A 25,210-nucleotide genomic window follows, 5' to 3' on the forward strand; every position below is an offset into this window, starting at 1 on the left:
GTTCTACGCATAACTGTCCCATGTTATGATTTAAAAAAAATCAAACTAGCCTCAACTTGTCTCATTAATATCAAAGTCGATTGGATCTTCAAATTTTGCCAATAGACAAACGAACGTAATACGGATCAAACGTTTTCAGTCGACTAATTATCATCCAACGACAAATTGACTCGAATTTGAGATTTTTCATCAAAGGTAACATGGGAGAATAATGCGTAGAACGGCAGTATACCAGGTTTATAAAGGGATGGATATTGTTAACCTTGTAACACTTCAAACACGGCATACTACGGTGGACCATGTGTCCACAACGACAAATTGAAACATATTTCAGTATCACGATAATGTTCGGCATTTAGTACTAATGTAGATTTTTTTTTATAATTTATACATTTTTATTCGTCAGTTAGTATCAAAATTCTAATGCTATATTTCGTTCCATAAAAATTTAGTCTTTGAATAGTTTTCATGAAGAGTTGTTTTTTGTCAGTTTAACTGATATTGAAGCATTTTTTTCCTTCGCTGATGTTTTTCCGTAATAATATATTCTTTTGCACAATAACACAATTAAGCTTCCGAATTTCGTATGAGTGTTTATGTCTTCTTGGTAACATGCAATGTATATGAAGTAATTTTAATGAACGTATAAATGATAGGAATAATACTGCTTTTATTAATGCAGTGAATCGATTGATTTTACACTTTATTCATCGTCCTGGCCCAACTTAATCTATTTTTCAAATGCACATAGGATCTCAATCGGATTGATAATCACCTGTATACTGGAGTCGTTGATTTAAAATACTTCAATATGAAAAAGAAATAAAGAGTCCTAAACTGTAGACAGACCTGTTTTCAAGAAGTAGTGTTACCGTGAATCTATAAATAGTTATAAAATTATTTCATAGTGTTTCACAATAGGATTAAGTCCTGTAATGGACGCACATTTAGTTGTATTACTATGCGGTAAAATGAAATGGTCTCGTTGATGCGTGTTTTTTTTCGCTCTTAATATTTAAGCTTTTTTCTCCTCTTCAATCGTTTCTTTGGTTGGCAACGGATTTTTTTCACATGTTTCTGTGTGCTTTAGCTTGGAAGTATCGAAGGATTCAATGCAATTGATGAAATTTTTCTGTCCCTTCTCTTGTTGGATAGCTGTAAATAAAAAAGAAATTGACCGCATTATATTTTCAATTCATAAGTTAGTAATTAATGATATGTTGGTTGACAATGTCTCACTGTGAAGGTGAAGAAAAAAACTGGAATCGAGAGAATTGAGAATAGATCAATTTAAATTTAACTTCGGATTTCTTGGCAGGCCCTTAAAAATCATTGTGTACGAAAACCAACCTGTTTTACCGATTGCTTACAAATTTGGGTACATTCAGAGGTCCCCAAACATGTTTGGCCCAGGGCCCCCATAAGCCTAAATCCGACCTGACTGCACTACCATTCAAGGCTCCAAGACACGATGGATCACATGCGTTAAATCAGCGCGTCAATGCGTCACATATGACGCGGCGTCAAACAAAATTAGTCAACATGTGATACCAGCACTACAGAATATGTCTTTGGATGCCATTTCAGTGCTAATTGCGTAAGCCCATCGAGGGGAGAGATGCATCCTTTTGGGAAAATTTGAACACGTTAATTTTTGAACAAATCTTTTTTTTATCTTCACCAGTAAGAAAGTTAATTTCTATATATATAAAAAATGTGTCAGGGTTTAACTATATCAGCTAATAGTTTAACTTATTTTGCCACGCATCAATTTCAGGGAGAGGGGTTAAACTCTGCGTTACATTGCATTTATTTCCCGATTCGGTACGTTATTAATACTAATAGCAGTTTCGGGTAGATATGATCAGGTTTAAGTTTAAATTAAACTTAAATTGGGTTTGAATTGGAACTAAACTAAAATTGAATTGGAATTAAATTAACATTGGATTAGAATTGAATTAAAATTAAATTAGGATTGGATTAAAGTTAAATTGAGATAAAATGAGAAAATAGGAATTAAGTTGGAATTAAAATGGAATTGGAATTGAATTCAAATTAAATTTGGAATTGAGTTAAATTTAAATTGGTAATGAATTATAGTTGAATTGTAATTAAATTTGGATTGTAAATTAAAGTTGGAATGGAATTAATGTTAAATTAGCATTACATTCGGGTTTAATTAGAATTATAATTATAATGAAATTGAATTGAAATTTATCTGGAATTGGAATAAAATTAAATTGGAATAAAATTAGAATTAAATTAAAATTAATTTAAAATAAATTAAAATTAATTTAGAATAATTTTAAATTAAACTAGGATTAATTTGGAATCAAATTTCAGTTAAATTTAAATTGAATAGGAACTGGAATAAAATTAAGTTAGAATTAAATTAAAATGAAATTGATTTTAATGATTAAATCCTGGTCATGTCATATTCAGCTATAATCGGTAAAAAAAAAACAAATTTTCCATTGTAATAATCGCAAGAGAGGGTATAACTTGTTCATCGTGTAATTTCCACGAGTTTAGGAGCAGCAAGGATTGAACTTCTATTGCCTTTATAAAAAAGATTTTCCCTAGGCTGGCTCAACTTTGTGAGGTTAAATTTTTAGATCAATATATTGATAGTAGGTTGAGGTTGGTGATTGGTCTCTAGAGGTTAGGTCTGCTTTCTATCTTTTCATGATCTCTAATATTAGGGTCGGATTTGATGGCACTTCCGCGCGAGCCGACATAGTCAATACGTGGGTGAAGGCTTCTGCTACCTTTTGATGATGTTGGATTGCGGGGATTTGCAATTGGATTCTTAGGACCAGGTTTTGGGTCTTTGTTTGAGGGAGCGGATGAGTCGTTTTAGGATTCTAGTGTTTATATCATGATGGGGTCAATTTAGAGTATGCAAGGCTAAAGTTTTTAATTAGAAACTGAATTACTTCATTCGATTTTGAATACATTGAATAGTAGGAAAATATTAACTTCAAATTAACAACAATGGGATATACATCTGCTCTTCTTGTTTTCGTTGTTATATTAATTTTATTAACGATTTGCAGGCCGCCGGAGCGGAAGCGGCCCAATTGTTTTGTTTATTTATTTCTAGATGACTTTGAAGAGAATCTTGTTGCCCATAACCTAAATGTAATGTTCGTCAGGGCTACTCCGGGCTACCCAATGTATCTTTTCCTAATGATGTCGTGCGAGACCTGTGGATGGTTTTATGATGACTTTACAGTTAATCCTCACATACCTGGCGTACCAAAGTTAAATATTCGTTTATGTCTAAATTGCACTGAGCTCTTTCTAAACCTATCGGCGAATAAATTAACTGGCTTTATTTTTAAATATACATACCTCAAATATTGTGCCTTGCAATAAAATGACTACTTTCGTGATTATTTTCCAATGCTCCCATAGATGTGTAAAATTTATCCGCAGTACAAATTACACGTGCCTTTGAAGCATTCATCTCCAGAATCCACTACATGGTGCTTAAATTTTCAAAAATATCAAAGTAGCTTTTTTCTGGAGGTTAGGTTTCTTAGGCGACTATCTGTGGCTTATCTTTGTTGCGACTAAAAATAAGCGGAGGAGTAGATTTATTTATGTGCGGTACAATACATATGGGTAATACATTTGTATATTCCGTCGTTTATCACTACAAAACGGGACCCTTCGGAGCCTAAAATAAGATCTCGGTCCGTCTGCATCTAAGCAGATCTTAGTACAGGGCCTAAATACGGACGTGTTGCCAGCGAGAGAATGACATTTGCATTCCACCAACACAGCTCGTTTCGTAGCCAACATTGAAGGGACCGCACTGACAGCCATAAGGGTAATTAATTAATTAATTTATTTAATTAATTGTAATCGTCATCTGACACCTGGTGTCTCAATGACGCTAAGGGTAAGGCAAACATGGATAAAATATACAATAATGACGAGAAGGAAAGCGGTCCACAGTGACAGATCCATAGATAAAAGAATCAACATCTGTGCTACAGAAATACAATCAAAAGATCAGAACCGTCTTTGCCAGGTAGAAATTATTACCTTTTGCCACATAATTTCGATAATTCGATAAATATCTCTGCAAATATGGAACATTTCGAAAATTATTGACGAGCTCAATGGTCTAATGGCTATCGCTTCTGCCTTATAAGCAGGAGGTCGTGGGTTCAATTCCAGGCTCGTCCTTTTCCTACTTTGTATTTCTATCTTAGTTCTTTCTGTGTTTCACGTTCTACCAAAACGATTCCTACGGTTATAACCACCCACACAATCCCAAAAATTCAGACGCCTTCGATTACTTACCTTCCTTATCCGGTAGCGGGTTTTTCTCACATGTCTCAGCATGCTTCAACTTGGTTGAATCGAACGATTCAATGCCGGCAAAAAGGCTCTGTTGCGTCTTTTCAGCCTGGACGTCTACAGCAACATAAATAAAAAGAACATTTTAATACCATGTGCGCGTTAAAAATTAAAAACAAGCTACCTTCGGCAGTTGGAAGCACAATTTTCTCCTGAGTGTCGGCCTTTGAGAGATTTTCTGTATTAAAACTCTCTAGCTGGGTCTTGAGATCAACACCGACTTTCTTGTAGTCCTTGAGGGAAGTAGCGGTGGCGGTTTCCATTGTATTTAATTTGATTTAGTGGAACAGTTCTGCAATTGAAGACAAATAATTAGATTTTATTAATTCATTTTCCATTGAGAACAGATTTTGTTTCAGATAAAAAAACGAATTTTGCAAAAAAATAAATAATCTCGGATTATTCAATATTTCAGTGATTATACTTGAATCGCAAGTCAGTTCCATCTGTATATGGCATCCATATACAGATGGGACTGATTTGCAGTTCACGGCAACGTACATTACGGAAGATAATAAAAAACGCATTCTAATTCACCTAGAGATAATGGTGCTTTCCTCGAGCAATATAAAATGTAACGCAAAAAGTAAATTATACAGGTCGAAATATTATTTTTGGGATATAGATTGCATTCAGGGTTGATGAAGATTCTTTATTCGAGTCTTGTGGTTTAACATATCTTTCACTCACCACTCTCTTCCCAAGAGAACATCTGAAAGGTATATGAAAGCCCACTTGATAAAATTTCTTTTTCGCATCATCATTTTTACCTCACTATTTTCAGCATAGCATAGTGGCGGTGTACTTCGTAGATTGGACACTAGTGATACTCATGTTTTTATTCAGATCCAGACTGCTATCAGAAATCAAGGTGAGTGTGGTCCTTGATTTCAATCTAGGGCAGAAACCACAAAAGCATGAGGCTTACAACTCCTGGCCACGCTCATCTTCACCGTAACTTGAGAGGGGGAGGAAGTGTTGATGTAGTACTTATTTAATGAGAGGCCCCGGACTCAGCGACACCCTCATAAGTACCACGCAGTTGGATATTTGGGAAGGTATCCTTTGGGTCAGGATTTGCTCACTATTTTTATTACAAAAATTGTATGACTACAATGGGATTCGAACATTAACAAAAATGACGTACGGATGCGCTCAGTATGGAAATGTCATGGGAATAACTTTCAAACAAGTTGTTTACAGTTCATAATTATGAACATGAAGCCTTTTAAGAGTTCTATAGCAGTTCATCTCTTATGACTCTTCTTCTTCTTCTTCCTTGGCATTACATCCCCCACTGGGACATTGCCGCCTTGCTACTTAGTGTTCATTAAGCACAGTTATTAACTGCGAGGTTTCTAACCCAAGTTACCATTTCTGCATTTGTATATCATGAGGCTAACACGATGATACTTTTATGCCCAGGGAAGTTAAGACAATTTTCCGATCCGAAAATTGTCTAGACTGGCACCGGTAGTCGAACCCAGCCACCCTAAGCATGGTCTTGCTTTGTAGCCGCGCATCTTATCGCACGGCTAAGGAGGGCCCCAACTCATGACTCTTATGACTCACATTTAGTATTTAAAGCAATGATCTGTTACACAAGATTCTAGAATCGTTTAGGTGTTATATGATCATCAAAAGCTCCAAATTGTAAAAAACTTTGGGAAAAAATGTATTAGCGGATTAGTATTAGAAATTCCATAACATTTTTGTGACATTACTGGATGCGCGCACTCTAGCTACACCACCACATCGACTGCTTGTATGAGGGCTAGGTTGTGTGATCCATTAACGTCTACAGGGCACTGCATGGAAAAATCTCTTTCGTTCTTTATAAATTTTGACGTTTACTGGCCTTGTTGTTTTCTAATTTATTTGCAGAGAGAAAAAGACAAAGCAGTCCGTGCAGTGCCCTACTGTCGTTAGCTTTGGTGTAGGCACTAAACTAAACTGCCGTTTTATGCATGCTTGTACTATTTTAAAGGTAGTACGTACTTTGAAAGTACTGTGCAAATAGATAGGACAAGGAATGGTCAAGTAATAATTCGGTTCATGAAATTCCTACCTTTGCAGAAAAATATTCTTTCCCTTTATAGACCAGTGCATGATGACGTAGGTTGACAGTTCACTGAGCTTTTTCACCAGAACTTAGTCTCCGGCGAAGCTTCCGATAAATTTTTTTCGCGTGTTGATGTCCTTTGCGATTCATTTCATGCTGAATGCAGAAAATATCACTGAAATATTCGGATCATAGAAATTTTAAACTCAAAATATGAATTTGAATTTTCCTCTCATCGATTTTTCTTCTAACACCTTGTAAACAAGCTCTGTGAACTGTCAAAATAAGTGAGGTTAAGTTAGAGTTTGCATTGGTCTATTCCACAAGAAAACCTGACATTTCTACCATACTTGATCAGCTGTCAAATTTTTTCAGGTTAAATTTGATAAAAAAAATCCATAGCAGCGTACTATGCTTTAACAAAGGGACAATGAAGAAAATGGCATCTGAAATTAAATCCAAATTTCCGATAACAGGAAATTTAAGAATAGATACATCATAAGATCATTCAGCACGCAGTTACCATACTCAGTTTGAATCAAATGAGTTAGTCTATGAAGAAGAAAGCTGAGTAAGCTATTCTATGTTTTGAATAACCATGCGAAGATTGTCAAAACTTGGTCCGAAGTTGCTTCAAGAAAATGAATATTTTATGCTCTGTTGATGACTACTACGATTGACACATCTTTCCCCATGCTTCATTTATGCAAGTGTACTGTCCACGTGGCTAAATTGGTTATGTCGATTAGAATGCAGATTGCTCAGGATGCACCCACCGCATCCACTGGATGAGGCTAACTACATGTGACAGTTATGCGGAAAAGGGCATTAAAATGATGAAAGAAAGAAGTGAGAAAATAAGCAAATCAACTTTTTGCGGCACTGGAAGTGAACGAAGGTTTTTCGGCAAAAATTTACGTGTGTGAGAATTACGAACTCTGTAATTTTTTTAATTAATGACAATGACTAATATAACACTAAACTAAAGAGCTGGCGAAATTCCGTTGGTAATGTACTGCCGTCATACGCATATTTGTCCCATGTTTGCTGGGATTTCCTATGTACATGGGACAGTTATGCGTATAACGGCAGTGTAGAGCCATAGAAAAAGGAACAAGTGTACAAAAAAGGCAATAAATTGTGAATAATAGTTACATAATGTTAAATTTGACCATTTTGTATGAAAAGTGAACATTGGTGCTATACTATACTAGCACAAAATAGAAAATGCATTGAAAAAAAGAGAATAAATAAATTGCAATCCTTGCTTATATTTATCGGGTTTGAAATCCATAGCAATTTATGAACCCGATACCATTTGATTGAAAATTATTCCATAAGGTACAGTACCACACCATTCACATAGCTCCTATCAAATCAGCGCATATCAAATAATCAACAATTTTTGGTAAATAAGTTGCTACATTCATGTGCGCAATAAAAAAGGTGCAATCGAACGAGTCACAGCGCAGTGGAAAAGGCACAGTAAGAGCAATGGATGAGCCGTTTTTCAATCCAATCTCCTTCATTTTCACTGTACTTCGTGACCCCAATACAACGGCGCGACGGCGACTTTCTGAATCTGCACCACGTTTCGGTTCAAACCAACCGACGACAAGAGCTAGTTTCTCGTCGAAGGCAACATTCGAAAACGCTACTTCAAACTCAGTATGACTGCAACCTTGCTCCAACCAGCCATAGCCAGCGAGCACGAGCAGTCATGCCCATATAAGCACGGAGCAACTATATTTGGGAATACACTGTAAATCATTACCAAAGAGGTGAGTTTAGCAGAATGCTGGCATTTCATTGCTTTTGCCTTATACGGTACCATTTTTCATCCACGTGAAGGCAGTCTTCTGAATAAATACTAATGGTGTTGATATAGCTACTACCGCACGGAAACGTACACTATCATAGATAAAATCCAAGTTAAAGTCAATCAGTAGATTGATGTTGGAATAGTTGCAGTCAGACGTGCTAATTCGAATTTGCATAGTTGAAACTTATACATATAAGGAATAATTCCCAAAAAGGTGCATCGCGACCGTTTTTATCTGCCTGTACAGTTCAATCTCTAACAAGACAAATAATTAGTGGGGATTAGTTTATATTTTTTTCATAAACTAATGGTTATTTATTTTATTCTACTAAATCCGTGATCGTGACTTAAAATTTCCTCAACCTTAACGTTCGGTCGGAACAAATATTATTTTCTTCTTCTGTCTCCACCACCTCGATTTTTTGTAGCTTTGTTTTATTATTATAGGGAAGAATTCATAATTTATTGGAAAAAAATTACAAAATATTGAACTTTCCCAAATAATACTTTAAGAAAACTGATGAGTTTTACGATTTTATTAATTTATTTTTTTTTATTTACCACCCCTTCGTTATCCAAAGACCAACAGGACAAAATAGGAATTCATATTTTTTTCTGGCCTTATTGCGATATCTCAAATAATGCTTCATCAAAAGCAATCTCAGTTTTCTTCCTTAATTAACAACACATCCTCGCTGGATACACAACTAAAAAGTGACCGATGCAATAAAATCCCAATCATCATGAATGTATTCTACTCACATTCCACTAAACAAATTCTAAAAATAATTATATATTTCTACTGCTTAATCCTTAGTGTGCTTATTATAATTCCCACAGGTATTGATCAAATACTTCCTAACCTGCCATTGTATCAATTTGTATATATAGTGAGGTAAACCCATTGAAGCAATATGTCCAGGGAGTCAAGAATATTTCACAAAGTATAAAAACACGTGTTGTGCGTACGCAATACGCAGTTGAGTTTGAACTCAACTTTGGACAAAAACCAGCCAATTATCTAGTTGTTACAGGATTGGCGATCCGACGCCGTTGCCCGCTAGGCTATAAGAAGCATAGGGAGCATATTTCCTGCGGTTCAGCATAATTAGTTCTGATTAGTGGTCAATTGCATTTAAATCTACTTCATTAATGAGGATGTCTACAATATTAGAAACACTACACAATCTCTAAATTCCGATCAAAGGTGTGTCATATTTGAATACCACCGATACCGATTGATTTGAATATATTGACAATCGTAGACGAAGCACGTCGCACACAAAGCGATCCTTACTAGGTGTCTTCGTAGTACGATGATGACTATATCTTAATTACATATTTACCGTACATTTTCGAATTTCGTTATCCTGGATATTGCATGATATAGACCAACCTATGTTGAGTTTATTTTCAGCTGTTAGCACACATGATAACAAACGAAACCGGATTGAATTGATCTAGAATCGTATATTTGCTAGCACGGTTAATATAATTATGAGCATGTTTTACCTTCATCGTGCACTTAGTGTTAGTGTACGTAAAGCTTATAGGATCACTCCATAACCGAACTTTTAATACAAGGCTCGGAGTGATGTATTCATTGTATTTTATCATATACGATCAAGGCACCATCACCGCTAAGCTAGGCTAGGTAGAGTATTCCGAGCTAATATAAAATAAAAACACTAATTCTTTATTCGTTTAAATGCTCAACTAGAAAATAAAATAGAATTACAAGTATTGACATGACTTTGAACCCCAGAAGCAATAGCGTTTAGGTGTTCATTAGTCGTTTAGTATCCGTAATACAAAGCATTACGGTAATTCAGTAAGTGCACATGTTGGATTCCATCAAGAAGAAGCTAAAGCAGCAAAACCCGATAACGTGTGGCTCGCATGTGCATTCGTACAAAAGACACACGAAGTTGGCGCGCCCTGTTCCGGATGTGCTTCAATGTGATAATAACAACACAAAGAAATTCTTGAAATATATACAAAGAACACATAGCAAGACGAACAACTTGTGATATGTTGTTTTGCCTCTTGTATTATTTTTTTCAGTTATTTTGAATTCCAAACCAAGGCCACGTTTGATGTGTGGTCGTGGTGTCATTTCTAGGAGGACGTCCTTCAATGAATTACCCGCTTTGAGCGTGCTTACAGCGGCACACTAGGAGTCATCAAGTTATCAAAATGAATCACCGTCAATGGCTGGGTTTCTACAGGAGCATGAAGTTAATGAATCACATACAGTGATTGGTTTGCCGCTGCCGTATCCATGCGCTATCGTATATGTAAGAATAGCCAGCATGAGATAACCACCTGAAGTTTGTGTGGCGAAAGACATCTAACGCGGGTTTTCTCAACAGTAGGAACATTTTACGAAAAACTATTTGGTTTCAGTCATGTATGAAAGTGTCCGCTACTACGCCTACCAAATATTTTTACGATTAAGGTGTTTATTTTCGAGATATTAAACATTAGATGCCTTTCGCCAAGCACGCTCAAAGCAGATGATTCATTGCCAGAAATGTATATGGCGAAAGACATCTAAATAACACGGGGTTTCTCGAAAGTAGGAACTTTTTTTGTTCCTATCCGCTATCCTATCTGGTATCCGCTACTACGCCTACCAAATACTTTTTGATCATGTGATTTGTGTTTAAATTCGAGAAATTCAACCATAGATAATAGATACCTTTCGCCATTATTTAATTTACATTATTTAAAAAAAAGTTAACTCCTAGTATGCCGCTGTAAGCATGCAAAAAGCTGGCAAAGCATTACCCTTCGGAAATTTCGGACGTAGATTTTCGGAAATTTCAGCTGAAATGTATTTGCGAATGTCTTGTAAAAAATAGTCGCAAAGTTGTGAAGAAAATCCTTATTTAATTCTTGCGAAAAATCCTACAAGATTTTTTACGCATTTTGGCAAAAATTGTTTTCCAATTTTATGGCAAGATTTTCCTATTAAGAGAATATCTCCAACAATTCCTGCAGAAATTCATCATTCTTTTGGAAATTCCTCCACATTCCAGAAACTACTACGATGAATCCCCAGGGAAGGTTCAAGAAAGTTCTCATGAAATTTTCTGAAGAAATCCAACTGTTGTTGGAACTACTGCAGAATTTGCTCCGGAAACTCCAAAGCGTACCTATGAAAATCTTGCGCATATTACACTGCAAGTTTTTGCAAATATTTATTCGTGATTTCAAGTAAATTCTCTCAAAATAACCTTCGGGAAATCTTCCAACATTGCATACTGAAATTCCTCCCTTAATTCCCGTGGCAATCGCTTTGGGAATTACTGTAGATTCTAATTTTTGGTTGTTTATGCGGAAAATCTCCCGCTAATTATTTCGTAAATTCAAGGCGGATTTCTTGCGAAAATCTCTAAAATTCCTAAGGAAATTTTTATTAAAATGAAACATCTGCATTAAATCAAGTAACACTTTTATATGGAAATGCTAATATCATCTTCCAAACTTGGACGTACATGTTCATGATAGCATTAGAGGCGAAAGTATAGAATTGATAGTTCCGTTAGGATACGGCAGGCATGAAGAATGTTTTTATAGAAGTCGATTTGAAAGCGAGCGGAGGGCAATATTTGTGATGGCACATATCGCACGACCTTCCTTCTGCCAAGCTCCCGTATGAAGGGGGAGGGAAGAATATCAGTGTGGAAGCTGATATATCTCCACTGGCAAAAGGAAGGTGGTTTGACTTGCTCATATGCCATCGCGTGCGGAAGGATTTGCTATCGACGAGTACTGTCCCCAAATTTCTAATATGACATCAGCATTTGGTCGAATAGGATTTTTATTGCACAGTTCTGTTTTCTCATTGCGTCCGTCTCGTCGCAACCAACTTGGCTGCCTCGGATAGAACAAAGCAGAGAAAGGCACTGCTGCTGTACCGTCGACCAATAACAGCTTAATTGATGGATGCCCCCACCAAGGGTAGTACACTAAATTAATGATTTCGTGTGTGTTACTTCTACGTGAAGTTAAACGATTTACAATGATATGGAAATGCTAATATCATCTTCCAAACTTGGACGTACATGTTCATGATAGCATTAGAGGCGAAAGTATAGAATTGATAGTTCCGTTAGGATACGGCAGGCATGAAGAATGTTTAGTGTACTACCCTTGGTGGGGGCATCCATCAATTAAGCTGTTATTGGTCGACGGTACAGCAGCAGTGCCTTTCTCTGCTTTGTTCTCTCCGAGGCAGCCAAGTTGGTTGCGACGAGACGGACGCAATGAGAAAACAGAACTGTGCAATAAAAATCCTATTCGACTAAATGCTGATGTCATATTAGAAATTTGGGGACAGTACTCGTCGATAGCAAATCCTTCCGCACGCGATGGCATATGAGCAAGTCAAACCACCTTCCTTTTGCCAGTGGAGATATATCAGCTTCCACACTGATATTCTTCCCTCCCCTTCATACGGGAGCTTGGCAGAAGGAAGGTCGTGCGATATGTGCCATCACAAATATTGCCCTCCGCTCGCTTTCAAATCGACTTCTATAAAAAACATTCTTCATGCCTGCCGTATCCCAACGGAACTATCAATTCTATACTTTCGCCTCTAATGCTATCATGAACATGTACGTCCAAGTTTGGAAGATGATATTAGCATTTCCATATCATTGTAAATCGTTTAACTTCACGTAGAAGTAACACACACGAAATCATTAATTTAGTTTAACACTTTTATGTTTTTAATTTTTGTACATATAATCTGGGTCCCCAGTTAGCCTTGCGTGCAACGGCGTAGGGTTGCCAATCCGGAGATAGCGAGTTCGATTCTCGGTCCGGTCCCAGGTTGTTTTCGGGTGGAAAACATTCTTGACTCCCTGAGAATAGTGTATCCATTGTACTTGCCACACGAGATACATACTCATGCAATGGTGGGCATAGAAAAGCTTCCAATGAATCGACTGCTTTGAGCGTGCTTACAGCGGCACACTAGGAGTTAACTTTCTGAAATCAGTATGGCGAAAGGCATCTAAGGTTCGATTTCTCCAAATTAAGTACTTTAATCGAAAAAATATTTGGTAGGCGTAGTAGCGGACACCATCCCTCATAACCGGTACCAAATAGTTTTTCATGAAAAGTTCCTAATTTTGAGAAAACCAGCGTTAGATGTCTTTCGCCATACAAATTTCTGGCGGTTAACTCTTGCTGGCTATTTTGCGCATATACTATAGCGCCTGGATGTGGCTGCGGCGGGTAGAAAATCAGCCACTGCCAATAATTCATTAATAACTGTGGAAATGCTATAATAGAACACTAAATTGAAAAGCAGGCCAAGTTCCAGTTGGAATGTAGAGCCATAGATGAGGAAGAAGACATATAAACTCTGGTTCGTTTCTTGCTTTGTAGCCGCGCGTCTTACTAAGCTAAGGAGGGCCACCTTATAACACCTGTTCCATGAATAATTAATAAAACTCACGTTTAAATAGATTTCAAACATGAATTTTATTCTCAACAACATTTTGCTTTCGAAAATAAAACCCTATGTAGATAAAGCATAAAAATCAATGAATCGCCTACTTTGAACGTCCTTACAGCGGCACGCTAGGAATTAACTTTCGGAAATTAGTATGACGAAAGACATCTAAGGCTTAATATCTCGGAAATAAGCACCTTGATCGAAAACATATTTGGTATGTGTAGTAGCGGACACCTTCCTACATAACTGGTACCAAATAGTTTTTTTGTGAAAAGTTCCTACTGTTGAGAAAACCCGCGTTATATGGCGGTAACTCATGCTTGCTATTTTGACATATATGATAGCGCCTGGATGCTGACAGCGGCGGGTAGGAAATCAACCACTGTATGTGATTCATTAGTATTAAATCTAGCATTTTATGCATTAAATTCTCATCTAAAACTAAATTCATGCCAATGAATCCGAAAGTTAACACCTAATATGCCGCTCTAAGCACGCTCAAAGTAGGCGATTTATTCCGCACGAGGTCAGTAGGGCCCTCCTTAGCCGTGCGGTAAGACGCGCGGCTACAAAGCAAGACCATGCTGAGGGTGGCTGGGTTCGATTCCCGGTGCCGGTCTAGGCAATTTTCGGATTGGAAATTGTCTCGACTTCTCTGGGCATAAAAGTATCATCGTGTTAGCCTCATGATATACGAATGCAAAAATGGTAACTTGGCTAAGAAACCTCGCAGTAAATAACTGTGGAAGTGCTTAATGAACACTAAGCTGCGAGGCGGCTCTGTCCCAGTGTGGGGATGTAATGCCAATAAGAAGAAGAAGAAGAAGAGGTCAGTAGTCATAACAATTCTGTTTATGCATTAGAAATGGAATGCATTTTTTTACAGTTTTGTATGCATACTACAAATGTTGATTTTAACATATAACGACGTACACTCACTAGCGTAAATAACAGACGGCTGGAGGGGCTTAGGCCTCCGTAGAAATAAATTAGCCCCACCTAGGATTTGAAAAATTGATAAGTAGTGATATCAGTTATCAACATATAGGATTTTGAATTCTCGGGTACTTGTTCAAAAGGACGTTATGTGATTTTGTAACCAAAGATTCAAACGTCGATCTGTCCGATCTGATAGCATAGTTACGGTGTACTTCGTAGATTGGACACTAGTGACACTCATGTTTTTCTTTTGAAATCCTCATCTAGAATGCAATCATAAATCAAGAGGAGTGGTCCTTGATTTCAATCTAAAATGAAAATCACAAAAGCATGAGGATTACTACTCCTGGCCACGCCCATCTTCACCGTAACTTGGGAGGGGAAGGATGTGTTGATGTAGTACTTACTTAACGAAAGGCCCCCGACTCAGCGACACCCTCATAAGTACCACGGAGTTGTATATTGGGGAAGGTATTCGTTGGGTCAGGATTTGCCTGTAGCTGACAATGTGACCGTGATAGATCTTACACCGTAACACACCACGCAAAGGTGTCTACCCAGCGTTACGGGGCGTCGATTTGTCCGATCTGATAGCCCTCCTACACAAACCATCACCATAGACAGATAGGGGGAGGCTTCTGCTACCTGTTCGTGGTGTTGGTTTGCGTGGAAGTGCTATCAGATTGGACAAATCGACGTTTGAATCTTTGTTTACAAAATCACATACGTCCTTTTGAATAAGTACCCAAGAATTACTGAAACGTTTTGGATAACGAAATAGACGGAAAACAATTGGGCTTGCTTTTCATTTCTGAGAAGCAAAAAATGGCAGAATGTTGCATAATTTTTCTCATCGGAGATGAAAGTCAAATCGGCATAGAAATTAGTACATGTTGTAATAGAACATTTTATTTTTCGAGACTGAAATTCGAAATCACGAACTTTGACGTGTTTGGCGGTATTTGGAGTAGAGATTTCATACACAGTATAAAAATGTTACGGCAAGGCTTAATGTAAAAAAAAAACCGGCTCATTTTTCAATTTACAGGTTGTTTTTACTATCGAACTAGTATCCAAGATTGAACACAAGTAGTTGGATGTAGAATTAAAGACTTTTAAATAGTAAATCGTATGTTTGAATAGTTGAATGGCGTGTAAATTTTAGAATTTTAAGCTGTGTATACTTCTATCATATGTCTGCCTATATTCATAAAACCATTAGTATTCGGCACTATGTAGATTGCAATAACTTGGATTTTAATATGATCTTCCTTTCATAAATCCATACTAAAGTAAATAAAAGTGTTCAGCTCTGCAACAAACGAAATTATATATTCATATTCCAAAGTAGGGCTTTCAATGAATTATTGGCAGTGGCTGATCTTCTACCCGCCGCTTCTACATCCAGGCGCTATCGTATATGCGCAAATAGCCAGCACGAGTTAACCGCCAGAAATTTGTATGGTGAAAGACATCTAACGCGGGTTTCCTCAAAATTAGGATCTTTTCATGGAAAACTATTTGGTACCGGTTATGAAGGATGGTGTCCGCTACTACGCCTACCAAATATTTTTTTGATGAAGGTGCTTAATTTTGAGAAATTGAGCCTTAGATGCCTTTCGCCATACTGATTTCAGAAAGTTAACTCCTAGTGTGCCGCTGTAAGCACGCTCTAAGTGGGCGATTCATTGAAAAGTTTCATCGAAGACGTTATTTTTTTATTCGATTTTGTAACGTCTACTGGCGCTTGAACCTACTAAGTGAACAAACGATTAAAAAAACTCATTCGTTTCACTCTCTTCAACACGCAATGTATGCATCGCACAGTTCTGTAGTTTCTATAGTTACTTCATTTCTAAATAATATGGGGTGTAGTATATCCCGAAAGTGATTTTTTTAGGGGACTTGTGAGAAAAAAATATTCAAAAAATATAATTAGTATATTTATTAAGATATTTTTTATCACGCTAAGTAAGTTTACTTGTCATAGGACGAGTTTGTACTATTCCTCTTAATTCCACTACTTTCACTAAAAGCTTAAATTTTCCATACTAAAGAAAGCTTCCTATCGCGACAGATCATCGACAAAATGGAATTAGCCATCTGGCTTGATAAAAAAAATTCTTTATCTACTCAGCCGCCTCGAACCGTGGACCTCTGGATCTGCATGCACTGGCACTACTGCACAGCCCACTCTAGATCAATACCAGTGGGTTGAGCATACTGGATGACATTGTTTATAAATCATAGTCAACTTTGTTTCAGCATGGGGGCAATGGTCTTGCTTGACTACCCTATTAAATAAAGTGACGTCATAGTCATAGAATAAGCACTCTGAACATCCTAGTATCATTGACAAAGTGGTGGATAATAGTCTAAAGAAGCTATTAACGACTAATGCTTCTATTATGTGGAGTAAAATTGATGCAATCAGACGACATTTCTATGAAAAAGTCTGAAAATCACAAATCTCGTTTGATGCACCTCTAAATCTCCATGGATTTGGCTGAAAATTGGTCAGGATACTCCATTTAAGATACTCATCGAAATAGATGGGTGGCCCAAGAAAAAAGCGCCCCTAAAAACCCTCATTAGCGAATATATACTGTAAAAGAAAAACTTTGTTGTATGAGAAAGGCAAAAATAGCACTTAAAGCTCAACTACAGAACTGGTTTTCATCAAAGCAACGAACACTAGGCGATTATCAAAACGGAAAGCGAAAAAGAAGGAATCAGAACAAAAGTTATTCGGCATGGCTAAAATTAGTGAAAAACGAAAAAAAAAGTTTTTGATTGTAAATCAATAGTTTCTTGATTGTTTTCAATAGTTTCACTATTTTTACTCAAAATTGATTATATTTGCAATCTAATCAAACCATAAAGTTGTGCCAAATACTGCTTTTTGCTGTTGAAATAATTCGCTGAATGTTGAAAAGTGCAAAATTTGATGGAGCTCTACAGCTACCATGGGAAGGAAAGGGTTAAAGAATCTCAAAATAGAGAAAATGTATGGAGGGGCTACAGCCGATTTTTTTCGAAAGTGTGTAAAACCTAACTCACCGATTTTCTCACCTGATAGGCTCAAAAACTATTTGAGTTTCAACATGGTTTTATCAACAATGCTCAACAGCAACGAATCTCATGGCGTTCACTAATGAATCACCCACATTGAGCGTGCTTACAGCGGCACACTAGGGGTTAACATTCTGAAATCAGTATGACAAAAGGCATCTAAGGTCGAATTTCTCGAAATTAAACACCTTTAACAAAACAGTATTTGGTAGGCGACATAGCAGACACATTCCTGCATAACTGGTACCAAATACTTTTTTGAAAAAAAATTCTATTTTCGAACAAACCAGCCTTAGGGCCGATGTCCACGTAGCGGTTTTTCAAGCTGCGTTGACGCAGCGTTACTCGGCGTTGAATCAGGCTGGGAATGCACACGACAAGCGGTAATTTGCCGCAAAAACTTCTACCGTCAAACCTATCTGTCACACCAAATGTCATTCGTCTGCCAGCTGTTGTCAGTCTGTCATTTTCCATTCTCTCCCAATATGAATCGAGTTATCGATTCCCATAAAGACATCAAACGTGAAATATTTAAAGTATGGGAAAGAAGGCTTTGGCAGGTTTTGTTCTATTATTGTTCTATTATTGTCGATCGAATTTTATGAAATTTGGCCACAATATTCTGAATGTTTAGGCCAAATTTGAGCATAATCAATCATAGAAAAAAACCCTGACAATAAAAGAACAAAACCTGCCAAAGCCGTCATTCCCCTTATTACAAATATAAAAGTTTGATTTTGATTTGTATGAAGCTCATTGCCCCCGAACAAGAATCAATGGGTAATGCTATTAAAAACATGAGATGAGTTTCAACATACCTATATGATGGCAGACTAGAGACAGTAACTCAGTATTATCCCAAAATAAAATTTTCCATTGATGCTATTTAGTAGAGAGTAGAAAAATCATTCACTGTCGATTTAAAAGTCTCCCATTACTTCTAAAATGAAAAGTTTGAACTTTAGAAATTAATTGTAGATCTGTGAAATTGAAATCGTGCCACACAATCCGATTGTTTGAAAATACGTTCTCAATACAGACAGAGAGGCAGAAATTTGGTATTGCTTTGCTTAATCCCAATATATTTTTTACAATCATAATAAATAAATATTGTTAAAATGTCATAATGTTCTTTATTTCCAACATTTATTACTTCATATGGGGAGATTAATCTTGAAAAATAGTAGATCCAAACATTTAATTGTCTTGTCTTGTGATATACGGGGTACGATTTTTCATTAGTTTCATTTATTGGCTAAATAAATAAGGACGAATCATTTTATTCTCTAATAAAAAAGTCATAAAAGATTTTGGTCTGATACTGCAGCCGCTCTTACATATTTGGTACTCTAAATAAATTTTTACTCCATTGCAACACGAACGATCGCAGTACCGTTGCCCACAACACTAGAAGAGTCGCACTGATCAAGGGGTCTTACTGTGGCTCGCCACTATCTCATCATCTGGTCTCGTTTCTTTTTCAAATTGCAATCCACATTGTTTGACGACATGCTTCCGTTGACATTCCTAAAAACATGTACATCCATCAGCAATAGAAAAGCTAAGATATACGGTATCAAACTTACATTTTATAACTTTTCCCATGGCGGAACTGCTATCGCCTGCCTTGGTGTATACAGTTCCGTTCCGCGAAATGCACTTTTTTGGTTGAATTTTGCCTGCTCCATCATTCAGTCCAAAACTGTCACATCGCCATTTGTTCGGAAATTAATTTATTCTGATAAAGTTGGTACAATACAATACAATCAACGTCACTACACTATCGCGCACATATTTCCGTTGACTTGAACTCTATTCGCCACCCTGGGATGTTTGCTTGTCAGTTCTTTCCAAAGGTGTTTTGATCACGACTGGTATTAACATAGGAACGAAAGAAACACTTGCTGCTCCGAACTATCACTAGCACTATTATTTAAAGTTAGTTTTAGTTTAAAGTTAGATTTGAAACTTTTGTTATTTGCAAACTAATTTGCGAAACCAAAATGAACTGATTTGCGAAATATTTTTGTTTGTTCTGATTTCGGTCTGACAGATTCTTTCTGCAGCTTTTCCCATTTGAAATCTTGATGGAAAGAAAAAGAATAGAGAAATGTCAAAAAAATACTAGCGTGCACTCTGCGTTCCTGTGGGGAATTGCGGTGACTTTGCGGTAGCTCTCGCCGCAAATGAGACGCGTGTCGACGCCGCGTTAACGCAAGTCCGTGTGCATGATTCCATTTGATGTTGGGTACTTCGTACCGCAATTGCGTTGACGCCGCGTGCACGCAAGTTCAAAACCGCTACGTGGACATCGGCCCTTAGATGTCTTTCGCCATACAAATTTCTTCCGTTTATGGAAGAATGGTAGTAGAAAATTAACAAAATGTATGGGGAACCACAAATTTATCGAAAATGGTGGCGTTTTAGAGGAAATTAATGATAAGGAATGAAGTAATTAGGTAAAAAGACTATCACCTGCATTTATGGTTTTATAGTGATGAAAATTTTAATTTTACTACCACTGAATCAACGCCATCTGTTGCAAAGAAAGTTTCGACTAGTACGCTGTATTGTATCTGTACGTAGCATCTTGAGTATGCTGCAAGCGTGTGCTCCCCATATCACACATCGCAGATTATTTGGATATTTTTACTATTATATGATTACTGATTTGTTTCCTCCTTTTTACCCTGAAATAATAAATAAGTTATCCAGTTTAGGTACCATTAAAGCAATTTCTTAAAACCAATCCTGTTTTCAACGGTGCAATATGTTTTGACTTTATTTGACAAACATTTACCAAATCGCCTTGGCAACTATGATTAAGTTAAGGATGAAGTAATAGTTGCTTAGTTTTTTTTATAGAGCAAGGTGATTTCAGATGGGGGTATGATAACTTATATGCTAGTACTGCATGAGCGCAAATAAACTGGGCAGTTGTATGGGACATGAACGTCTTAATTAGTCTTTGCTTGTAGCACTTGTAGTACCGGTGGCTGCCAGGTCGAAGTATCCTAGATGTTAGTCACGCGAACAGGTGCAACATTAACAATCTTATACTTTTGAATCAACTTCAATACCCAAAAAAATAGGCAATTAACTTTGATTGAACTGAACTGTTAATATTTTGTTATATGCGTTATTAGGTGCACCAGTTAACATAATACGGAAGGTTATTGGCCTTGTTCTTTTATTTGGTAAATTGGGATCCCCTGCTAAACACAATGTTTATGGTGCCATTAATACACAATGAAATAAGGCACGGAAAATGTTGGAATTTCATAAAATCGTAATTAATCTGTATTGATTTTGAATTATTCATCATCATCACCAATATTCTACACAACTCATGGAACCGGAAAATGCAAACATGATCACATTGTTAATGGCCTCAGTATTCGGCCATACCGGGCGGTATATGGTGTATCCACCAGACGAAGAAAACTCTTGTGTATCAGTGTGCATGTAGTTTGCTTCATACGGATACTTCAATCCGTTTCCAACAGTGCAGTGCTCCCCCATGCAATCGGGGGCGGAGAAGAAGGAACACCGGTCTAGCCATCAATTCGATTTCACTTTGCGCATGTGCACTCTCAGCATCGGAAGGAGTGTGTTGCCATGAAAGCCACTTACACATGCAGCAATCTTTGGTGCTGAAAATACCGAGTATTGTTGCATGAATATTAAAAAAATCTTGGCCTTCATCCATAGAGGCCCATAAGCGTATAAAGGAACTGCAGCAGTTTGGCGATCACGAAAAGTCGAGATATTCCGGTGGAGCGCTTTATAGAGCCAACAACTGATGACAAATAGATTTGCTTTGAATAAATACAATTACTTCGGGCGTACTTACAACAGCCTACAAAGTACAACGACAAACTAGGAGTAAACTTTTTGGAATCAGTATAGCGAGAGGCATCATATAGGGAAATTTCTCGAAATCAATCACCTTTATCAAAAATATACTCGTTGGGGGTAGTAGCAAACACCTTTCTACATAACTGGTGCCAAATATTTTGAGAGAAAAGATTTTTTTGGCAAAATTCACTTTCGAGTTTTTTTTTAATTTTCACTACAAATTGCAGACGGTTTAACATAACAAAGGTTTACCATTAGGCCTACGTTTTAATAATTAATAACAATAACAAATAAAAAATAAACGTTGGACATAAAGTGTGTACGTGTTTTGTTACTACTTTGAATCGATCCTGGGCATCTTTCAAATAATTATCAATTATTTGGGCATTTCTATATTCACAACAGAATAAGCATGTTCCATGCTGAATATTATAGTAATTGTATACCAAAAATTACATGGTATAGATATTGGAATTTTTACAATATTTCCTATAGGATTGCGGACCGAAAATATTACGATCACATTCGAAATATTATGACACGTGAAGTCGTATTCGCTGTGCACACTCTGAAATAAAACTAATTAACCCTTAAATGCGCAATGTTGTTTTAAAACAACAAACCGAAAATACGTTCAATGTTAATGATTTTAATGGTTGTGTACGTTAAAAATAGTTTTGTCGATTTCTAAAAAAATCGCCTTGCGCCTTTAAGGGTTAACCATCTGTTTGCTCATCAATCATTTCCACTATGCATAAACTAAAGTTAATAAGTGTGCGAACTATAAAACAAGGTGAATGTTTTAAATATTTCCCAAACTTTTATCACATAGATTTAAAGTTGTTGAAGAGATGGATTTGCAATCGATGTCGAATATAATCCACAGCCACCCTACATATAACACGGCGGTCAATCTCGTGAGATTGCTGGCTTCCAGACACTATATGTAGGTACACTATGTAATATAAGCCTTCTATCCCCATAATAAGAGTTGGACGTGAAAGGCGAGAGAGCTCGAACATGAACCATTAACTTGGGTACGCTTGCTTAACGATTCATGTCCAAGTCTTCTACCACCTGTTTAGTGAACTGCTGCTAGGCTGCGTGCCGCTTTCCGACTATTGGCCGAGCAAAAACTGCATTAATTACCTATATATTTTTATTTCTTTATGGTAGCTTCCGGTCCGTTCAGGCTGAATGCAACCATGATAACTAAGTTAAACTGGAGTCTATGACTTTGGTACGCGCACCTGAAGATATTATCGCCATCATTTTGCCAAAAACTATATTTATCATTCCACAGCCAAGAGAACTGAAAACGCATTTAATGAATCTCTTGGGATCGTTGTGGTTTCGCCTGGTTGATCATGGTTGGACCCTAGGTTTGAACCACCCCGACCATGTGTTTCTGTAATGCAATGGATACGATTGCTCAAGTTTCTAATTTGAGTCTACCGTTTTGAATCATCTTGATTTTTTTTATTTATTGCTCTTTTAATTATGCCCATGAAATTAATAATTTGTTATGGTGGAATTGCTATCAAGAGCATACTATCGATTTGTCTACAAAGCATAGTGCGGTATTTTACTACAGTTTGACGGAGTTGATGCAAAACTCTCAGAATATGTTATTTGATTCATGTATCGTTGAAAATATTTCTTTTAATTGTAATGCAAGACTGACATAAATTCGTCAAATTAATTATCAAACTATCATTGCACCATGATAGCATTTGAAGTATACAATGGCGAGACAGACTGTGAACGGGCCTTGCCGTTCGAGTGACACCACAAAGAGAACTATGACTCATTTTCTGCTTTGGAACAGCCACTAATCGAATGAATAATATCGAAATGCGCATAAAAAACAAGTAGATGTCTGAAAAATGCTATGGAGCCGGCAAAAATGCCTGGATGCCGAACTTTCTGAAACAAATTAATAACGAAAAGACTGGTCGAACAAACAGAATCTTCATATAATATCTCTGCCATCGAGAATAGACATTAATATAGAAAAAAAAATCCTATGAAAAAAAAAGTAGTTGAACGGTACTTACAGTCTTAAACAAGATGAGTTTAATGTTATCACAAATTAACGAGTACACAAGAGAGCGAACGTTAGAATACAACTTTCACCGCCGATGTATCACAAGCGACTAACTGGTGAATAAACTGTCTTCGATTCTTCACTGTTCGTCTGGTGCCCATAAGCATACCCTTGGCGATCATACAGTAAAACTGCAAAGCCTGCGGTCGCTTCACACATACCCACATTGGAAGAAAATAAGGTAGTGTTATATTGTGTGTAGTTTGTGCAGCGAACAAGCACTTACCTGTACTTATTATATGTATGGTACTCGTTTGATGGATTTTATACATCTACTGCAGTATTAAATAGTGTGGGTGTGGGTGTGGTACCAATGTCGTTTGCCTCTATCCCCAGTGTAAAATGTATAACATCCTACACAATGTAGTCGAAATCCAGCAGTCTGGCGAATAAAACGACGGAAGTCTAAGTCATGATTTGCTGGTTGAGCTACACCTCGACTCAACTAACGAATTCCTTATTTTGACGTAGAATTACGTCCTTCGGTAAGATAGGGGGGTCATTCCAAAGTTTCAAATTAGGGGCCGTCACGAAAAGAAGTCAGGAAGTAGGAGCCAATAACTCAGCCGTTTTTCAACGGATTCCGGAGATTTTGGTATGAGTCGATCAGTAAACTCTCTAAGATTCTATACAACTATTGAAAATAATTGATTCAATGCAATTAACTATTGAAAAAAATAATTTCGCAGGCCAATGGTGAAATTGCACTTCAACAGTAAATTGCCTACATTTCGGCTATTGCACCATACGTAATTCTACTTCCATTTGCGGTCGTATCTTTGATATACTTTGAACACGTGCATTTCGACTGGAATATCACCCGTGATGTCGCTAAATTCAGTTTCCTGTTTTTATATCGTACTAACAGACTTGACGAACTTCGTTTCGCCTAAATATGATTTATTCTTAGATTAGTTCAAAATTTATGCTTTATTTGTATGGGAGCCCCCCTTTTCAGAAGGAGGATGGGTTTCGAGCCACCACAGAACCATACCTTCCCTTCCAAAACCTCCACATGTCAGATTTGGTTCCATTTGCTTAGAATTAATCCTCCAATTATGAAGAAATTGGTGTTTCATTTGTATGGGAGCCCCCCTTTCCAAAGGGGGTAGGGGTCTCGAACTATCTTAGGAACCTTCCCCGGCCTCAAAAACCTCTGCATACAAATTTTAACGCCGATCGGGTCAGTGGTTTCCGAGTCTATACGGGTCGGACAGACAGACATTCCTTTTTATGTAGGATAACTGCTCCGTTTTCCATCTCACATATATTCATCTCATCTCGAAACAAAGAAATACGGCACCAGTTTCGTCGCTTCTTTTTGCTAACATGTGTGCTCACTGCTGAAAAAAAATCACAAAAATAAGAAACACATCAAATACCTTTTCATTACTTTGTTTTTCGTGGGATGAATATCGGAGCTATGAGATGAAGTCCAGGAGTAACCCTATATAGAAGAGGATTTCGATTTGATTGCTTTTTATATGAACCACGGACTGACTTAATACT

At 37.1% G+C, this 25,210-nt stretch overlaps 1 protein-coding gene across 1 annotated transcript; it reads right to left on the reverse strand.

Moving 5' to 3' along the window:
- Nucleotides 1-371: 371 nt before the first annotated feature.
- On the reverse strand, nucleotides 372-23,809 carry LOC134205270 (thymosin beta). The gene is made up of 4 exons (XM_062680367.1): nucleotides 23,652-23,809; nucleotides 4,496-4,663; nucleotides 4,315-4,428; nucleotides 372-1,155 (listed from the first exon to the last, which is right to left on the reverse strand). The coding sequence occupies exons 2-4, from the start codon at nucleotides 4,632-4,634 to the stop codon at nucleotides 1,016-1,018; spliced, it is 393 nt and encodes a 130-aa protein (XP_062536351.1). The 5' UTR covers nucleotides 4,635-4,663; nucleotides 23,652-23,809; the 3' UTR covers nucleotides 372-1,015.
- Between the last annotated feature and the right edge of the window lie 1,401 nt (nucleotides 23,810-25,210).

This window comes from Armigeres subalbatus, chromosome 1 (assembly GCF_024139115.2).
Source record: "Armigeres subalbatus isolate Guangzhou_Male chromosome 1, GZ_Asu_2, whole genome shotgun sequence".
Lineage (NCBI taxonomy): Eukaryota > Metazoa > Arthropoda > Insecta > Diptera > Culicidae > Armigeres > Armigeres subalbatus.

Coding starts and splice junctions, on each gene's coding strand:
- LOC134205270 (XM_062680367.1), bottom strand. CDS start 4,634: ATGGAAACCGCCACCGCTACTTCCCTCAAGGACTACAAGAAAGTCGGT. Junction 4,429..4,495: donor TGTGCTTCCAACTGCCGAAG/GTAGCTTGTTTT, acceptor ATGTTGCTGTAG/ACGTCCAGGCTGAAAAGACG. Junction 1,156..4,314: donor CCCGCTACCGGATAAGGAAG/GTAAGTAATCGA, acceptor TTTTATTTACAG/CTATCCAACAAGAGAAGGGA.